Source organism: Hippocampus guttulatus, chromosome 9 (genome assembly GCF_054856545.1).
Source record: "Hippocampus guttulatus isolate MCC_2025c chromosome 9, RoL_Hgut_1.0, whole genome shotgun sequence".
NCBI lineage: Eukaryota > Metazoa > Chordata > Actinopteri > Syngnathiformes > Syngnathidae > Hippocampus > Hippocampus guttulatus.
Genome location: NC_141269.1, coordinates 11961650 through 11968814, shown reverse-complemented (window position 1 = coordinate 11968814; position 7165 = coordinate 11961650). Strand labels below are relative to the sequence as shown.

Sequence of the window (7165 nt, the reverse complement as noted above, 5' to 3'; positions counted from 1 at the left end):
TCTCTCCTGAACAAGAAAAAAAAATCAAAACACTGAAACATGCTTGCTTATATTTTTTCTACATTGTTTGGCAGTTAGGACAAAAATGTGAGTTCTGTTACATTATTAATGGGATACAAAGACATTGTGCTATCTTCATGGGAAATTTAAAATCAGAAAGCATTGTAGTGTTCATCTTACTGAAAAAGAGTTACAAGTGTTGCACAATTAGAATTGTTTTGCATAATTTCACTGAAGAAATAATTTTTCTGTAAAATAACTGCACTTTCATTATCTAGAATTAATACATACTCTTATCAGCTTCTGTAAACAATGTCATTAACTTATTTCAACGTAGAAATAAAATCGAAATCAGGAGTAGATTTCTAACTTTTGGCCCGGCCCTCCACAATATTTTCTGCTTCTCATTTGGCCCCCCCGGGAAAATAATTGCCCACCCCTGCCCTAGACAAATCCACTGTCGACATATATTTCAATGCTTTTGTCCAAAGCCAGATATTTTAATACAAAACCATGTTCAGGTATCACCCCCTTCATTTATTCTTGACATATGCCATCCAGACTCTGAAATCACAAAGTCCTGCAGCAGAATAATACCGAACCAGCTTCCAAAGAGTGAACACATCCTTCTACCAAGACATGCTCAACAAATCAATTCTCTTTCACGTCCAGCTCAATGGGCTGGTACACCAGTGTTGAGATATTACATGCAAAATCAGTTACATGGTCTGGAGCTGATATCTCACAGTACTTTAAACTTGGGGAGTCTGGTGGGGGGTGGTCTTGATTCCGCGACATGAGGTCATCAAGACAGACAAGAGCTCTACCGATAAGAAACTTCAGTGTGAGGTGGTTTGCAAACTTGTATTGTCTACTTTGGCACGGGCGTGGTGGTGGAGGACCCAAAAAAGCAGGCAGGAGGGAGGAGCAGGGTGAACTTGACAAAATGTATTCATCAAACAGTAAGAAAACTAAATCCAAAACAAACAAAGTCCTGAAACAACATGAATACAAAGTAACATGGCAGACACAAAAATAAAGTGAAAGCAATACAATCAAAAATCCATGGCAGTAACACACAGAAGCAACAACAGAAAACAGTGACAGCAACAATGACCCGACACCTAGTTGTCGGGCCGGGAGTCCTTTTAACAGAGAACCTACTAATGACATCATGACCAACAGGTGTGCCGCTGCAGGAAGAGCCCTACAGTTCCACCCGTTGGTCACAAACAGATCCATGACATACTTGTTTATTTGAATTAGTGATCATTTCACTGACTTGTTCGAAGTCAACATTGAATAGGGCAATGATTGCAAAAAACGAAGATATTCACATCTTAAAAAAAACAAAACGAAACACTACCCTAAGATTTTTTTTTTTTACGACACTATCACAATAAAACCCCTGCATATTTATAATTTTAAAAATAATACAACATGGACTTCACTATATAAAACAAACGATATCTTAGTAAGGTGTAAGACTCTGTTTGAGTTGACAAAGGGTAACTGAGGACCCCACACCAAAGCCTGCATACAAAGGTTCACTGAACTGAGCTTTGAATCTATGGATGAGCTCCATCGTTTCTGAGACGGAGTAAAACGCCACCGTGTTACCAGAATAGTCCAGGTACACGGCAATTCGTGATGCACGGGGAGCATTCGCAAGGTCACGGTCTGCTTTATTGTGCCAAGCGGAATATCCAGAGTCGGAGCAGAGCAGACTCCAAGACTTGCTGTTGTAGCCCAGCAGACTGTGTGAGTTTTTCCCCTTGCGACTGATGCTTTTATAGGCCACTCCGAGGGAAAACTCACCGCTCCACTCAACCTCCCAGTAAAATCTGAAACCAGTAAGTGGCTCCTTGCACAGCACTTGGGAGAAGCCGTCGAAACGTTCTGGATGATCAGGATAAAACTGGATTGTTTTCTTCCTGGTGACCCTCTGGTTCCCATCTGACAGGACCAGCTCCTTATAGGCTGTATTTGCATCGAAGGACATCTTACAGGAGTCTAAGAGCAAACACATTTCTTCACTAAAATGAACAATCAAAATTTACAATTCATCCGTAATAACCCGCTATTGACATTGATGCATCCATATCTGTCGTCTAGTTGTCTTAGGTAGGAACAGAGATTCCCTTGACGTAGAAACATGATGATGATTCTCAGGGCCAGTGAGAATCATCATATCATCAGCATAATAGTATTTGCGGCATTGGGCCCAAATAATGTAGAAAGTAAGGTTAAACAATGCAGTTAACTACTGTACTCACATCTTAAGAAGTCGGATCTTGATTTTGGCTCCTGAAAGTCCACTCTGTTCGGAACTGTTTCAGCATCAAAATATGAAACATAATTTTTGTGTTTAGTTGACATCCCATGAGCTCATTTTTCTTAAAAAAAAAAAAAATGTCATAATGCCTTTATGCCACTTCCAAGGCAACCGGGAACACACTTTATTTCCTTTTCAAATTATGCCTCATTCTTAAGTAACATAAATGTGGTTAAGAACACATTGAAAACCTTTCAAATAGGGCAAATTTTCACTGCTTCTATGAGGTGCTTTACTGCAGCACCAAGGGAGTACCACATTTTGGTGGGGACAGTGTGATAGTGGTCGTATCGACCGATCAACACAAAGTCCACAGCAACAGATATAAAAGTAAGTTATCATAGTGTAGACGCATTTTATGCTACGGTATAAGATTTATTGGCACAAGGCATTGTTTCAGTGGAGAACTACTAAGCCAAATACACATTTCTGAACTTTTTGTTTTTATGTTCATATATTTTAGGGAAGGCGGCCCGGTAGTCCACTGGTTAGCACGTCGGCTTCACAGTGCAGAGGTACCGGGTTCGATTCCAGCTCTGGCCTCCCTGTGTGGAGTTTGCATGTTCTCCCCGGGCCTGCGTGGGTTTTCCCCGGGTGCTCCGGTTTCCTCCCACATTCCAAAAACATGCGTGGCAGGCTGATTGAACACTCTAAATTGTCCCGAGGTGTGAGTGTGAGCGTGGATGGTTGTTCGTCTCTGTGTGCCCTGCGATTGGCTGGCAACCGATTCAGGGTGTCCCCCGCCTACTGCCCGGAGACAGCTGGCATAGGCTCCAGCATCCCCCGCGACCCTAGTGAGGATCAAGCAGTTCGGAAGATGAATGAATGAATGAATATTTTAGGGATGTCGGATCCTATTCAGCACCCGAGCCTGAGTCGGGCAGATACTGAGTACCAATTCAACACTTCGTCTAGTCATTAAGAAAAAAAAAAAGAGCGTGCGTCCAATTTTCCTCATATTAATATAAAATTGTACATACATCAGTGTGTATAACTTACAATTCCACCAAATCAGTGCCAATTGCTATTTATAATAAAAAATAAAAAATAAAAAATTTGATAATAGACAAAGGCGGGGAATCCTGCGCTCGACATTTTATTCATAAGCAAGGTCGTGGTAGCAGTTAGCTTCTCACGGTTCGTTGCAACGAAGGCCTTTGCACGATTTTGTGGGGAAAACCCGGTCATTATAATCAAGTTTACGTTGTAAAGGTGTTCATTGTGAGCAAAATCGGTAATTGGGAAATGAATGACGTGAAATCGTGACTTTGATCCTGTTCCTATTGGCAAGATAATTGCACATTTGGACTATTTTGTAGCTTTGTGACCTTGAAATGTTCAGAAAATAATTTTAAAAAACAATCTTTTTTCACCCGAGACTGGTTCAGCTGAAAATCACGTGATTGAGCCCGATTTCCGATCATGTGATCGGATCGGGACACCCCTCATATATGTATTTGCTTCATTTTTCATACTATAAATTCATGTTTTGATTCACACTTACCTTTGAGCCGTTTGTCACCATTTCTTGGCAAAAGGATGTACACAGGCGTTTCACTCACTGTTAAAAAAGGATGCAAGTTACATTTGTCTGCTCTATAGTGATAGCAGTTTGAAGTGCAAACACAGCGTTTTGGATTATTTGGACAAACCTGTCTTGGAGATTTTACCGAGTTCCTTTTTACAAATATCATCGATATGTTCCTTCATTTCTAAGGCCGTTTTACTCATCTCACTGAAGGAGAACTGAGGGTTGATGAGCACTTTGGGCACCATGGCTTCCGGAGCAACGCACAGGGTTGGGAAATTCTATTCAACAACACAACAAGAGTTCCATAATCAAAAGTTTAAAAATTAATTCATTTAAAATAGCACATTTAACATAGTGCCGCTCTCTGGGGAAAGCGCCACACATGCCTCACAACTAATTGTTGAGTACGTCTCATATCACGGGCTAAAACTCATCAAGACAACTCCAAATTGGCTATGTTTGTTTGCGACAGGTCCGTTGGCTCAAAATCAGGCTGCATACGTGTAGTCTGATGTCGGCATTAGCCAATTCTGCTGTGTGGGCAACAGTATGTACATACTTCACCATTATCGGGCTTCAAACAAGATATTCTCAGAGGGAAGTAGTCACTGAGCAAGTGCGAGATCAGCAAGTTACAAGAGAGTTTCACTATTGTGAATTTTGCTTTGGAGAACAGCAAGTTGAGCTGAAAGTACTCAAACATTAAACAGTGGGATATGTCCACTCTAAAGTTTTGAGAAATCAAATTCAGATCACCTGTTTAGGTCATAGTGCATTTTAGGTTCTGCCTAACATTACAGCCAAAAGCCTTCCCTAACGTTTTGGATCACCACTAACCTCGCTAACCCACACTTACTTGAGCAATTGTTCACAGGTGTTTTACGAATCTCCACTGATGTTATAACTCAATTAATCAAGTTAGGGGATGAATAATTAGGTGCAATTGATTTGTGGACGCACTGTATCAAGACCACCACTTTTGGGATTCTCAGACAGATTGATTTTGATTGCTCTGTCAGAAGGGAAATGAATTGGAGTTTGATGAAAGGAACTAAAGGGCGCTGCTGGCACAACAGCCTCATATACTAAATTCATACACAAATTGTGAAGAAATGCATGACAGTGAGTCACCTGCAGAAAGTGAATGTTGTCTTCTGTTTCAAGAATCTGCCTCAGCTCCGCATCTCTTCTCTGCAGCTCGAGTATCTCCTGTTCCAGACGCTCCACGTAGCTGTCAGCTTGGGACATGGCCGCCTGCATATTGGCTGTTATCATCTGATGGATTTCAGCCTTCCAGCGCTCCACCGCCTGTAGCATCTCGTGGAACGTCTTATCACTCTCGGCTTGGGCCCGCTGGGCGCAGCTCTATCAGGCAAGGGCACTTTGTCAGCATGCTTAAGGTACATCAAATTATATGCTTGGCATGACTTGCTTTGTGTGAAGGAGTGTTAAGTTTGACCGGTCTTACTTTGAGAATATCAACATTATGCTTGAGCTCCTGCAGCTCTTTCGTCCTCTCCTGAATTATGTGCTGGACCTCAGACTGCGTCACCACCAGCACTTTCTGACAAAGTGAAAATAAGATAAGAAGAACTTTTAAAATCTCATCTCCTCCTTTGTCCCTTTGGAGCGACTGTAGGTTGAGCATATTTAGATTTTGCATTGTTTTAACTTATGGAGCAAAACCAATACATATGTTCATTCAGTCATTCATTCGAGATGACTTTTGGCCAGTGTCTGATCAGTGTAGCCACCCACACTTGTTGAAGACGTCTGAGACAGTGACGTAGAGAGAGCAAGTCTTGCTACTGTGTCTGATAATTGATGTTTAGTTTGACCGATGACAACTGAATAAGGTAAACAATCATTGCTGTTTTGGATAATGATTGCCATATCCCAGCTAATTACCAGGCGTGATTTCTCGCAGCCAGTCCAGAATGTCTTGTGGACTCACAGCTTAAATGAGACCCTTGTATTGTACCTGTTTGTCGATGCGCTCCTCCTCCGCAGAGGTGATATTGTGGCTGCGGTGCTCTCGAACAGTGCACAATACACATATGCACATCTGGTCTGAGCGGCAGAACAGCTCCAGGCCCTTCTCGTGCTGTGGGCAGATCTTCCTGTCCAGGTGGCCAGTTTCGTCCACCAGCTTGTGACGCTTGAAGGTGGATGACTCGTAATGTGGTTTGACGTGGGTTTCACAGTAGTAAGCCAGGCACATGAGGCAGGACTTGACCGCCTTGTTGCGCCGACCCACGCAGAAATCACAGAAGGACTCCCGATGCATGTAGGGGAAAGGCGTGAGCTCTGGAAGTTGGCGGGGCTCGTGATAGACATCCGGTAGATTGCGTCGCAGCACGGGCCTCGGCGTGAAGGTTGCTCTGCATTGAGGGCAGCTGTAAACCCCCATATGGTCAAACTGATCCCAGTAGATCTTGATGCACTCCAAGCAGTAAGTGTCCCCACATGGGATGGTGACCGGGTCTCTCTGTGGATCCACACAAAGAGGGCAGATGGCTTCTGGGGGTAAAGGGAAACTCGACTCAGCCATAACAATCCTACAAGAAATTGAAGCGGACGTTTTTTTTACTTATGAAGTTCCTAATAGGTCTGTTGTAAAATCAAGAAGTATCTGAGCCAAACAGAGCTGGAGTGACCCAAGCACAGTGACACTCTGCTATTTTTATGCTGACATTGAAAGAAGGGGAGGTTTTGTGTACACTACAAGCAGATAGCACGCATCTTCTCACCTTCGGTGCCTTTTCCCGAATGTCGAGTTAAAGTAGCAGTCAGCAATCTTTGCACATTTAAGTTTACTCAGTAATGCACAGCTCAACAAGATACTGTACTGTACATTTAAATTTTGTGGGCACAAAGCATGCATTTAGAAATTCAAACTTCAAAATAACTATTGATTTAGGGTTTTTTCGGACTATTGGAACCCCCCCAAATCAGTGATGAACGTGCGATTGCACTAATGATCCATACACTGCTTCTTGCGGTACACATTTTTTGAAAAAAATCGTGTGGTCTATATCAATCAATTGTGCACGCTGCTTTTCCTCCCAAGCATTACAGCAGAAGAAAATGTGCAACAACAAAAATGCTGCGAAAAGCGATCTCTAAAGCCCAAATGAACGTAACCCGTAACCCACGGGATTGCTAACATCTGCATGCCCCTACTATTTACAGTTTTGTGATGTGAAAATGATTGATTGTGAAAAAGGTCTTTAAATCAGCGCCAACGCAAGATGTTTGCAATGTACTGTAAATGAACAGGCTTGAATTGTGGCTCAGTT

At 42.4% G+C, this 7165-nt stretch overlaps 1 protein-coding gene across 1 annotated transcript; it reads right to left on the bottom strand.

Moving 5' to 3' along the window:
- Positions 1 to 516: 516 nt before the first annotated feature.
- On the bottom strand, positions 517 to 6519 carry ftr84 (finTRIM family, member 84). Its single transcript, XM_086120409.1, has 7 exons — positions 5848 to 6519; positions 5335 to 5430; positions 4998 to 5231; positions 3988 to 4144; positions 3840 to 3896; positions 2277 to 2330; positions 517 to 2013 (listed from the first exon to the last, which is right to left on the bottom strand). The coding sequence occupies exons 1-7, from the start codon at positions 6415 to 6417 to the stop codon at positions 1472 to 1474; spliced, it is 1710 nt and encodes a 569-aa protein (XP_085976535.1). The 5' UTR covers positions 6418 to 6519; the 3' UTR covers positions 517 to 1471.
- Between the last annotated feature and the right edge of the window lie 646 nt (positions 6520 to 7165).

Excerpts from the sequence above, each read along its gene's own strand:
- ftr84 (XM_086120409.1), bottom strand. The coding sequence starts at position 6,417 with ATGGCTGAGTCGAGTTTCCCTTTACCCCCAGAAGCCATCTGCCCTCTT. Across the intron at positions 5,232-5,334 it reads ATAATGTTGATATTCTCAAA|AGCTGCGCCCAGCGGGCCCA; the intron begins GTAAGACCGGTC and ends CTTGCCTGATAG. Across the intron at positions 3,897-3,987 it reads CGGTAAAATCTCCAAGACAG|TGAGTGAAACGCCTGTGTAC; the intron begins GTTTGTCCAAAT and ends CTTTTTTAACAG.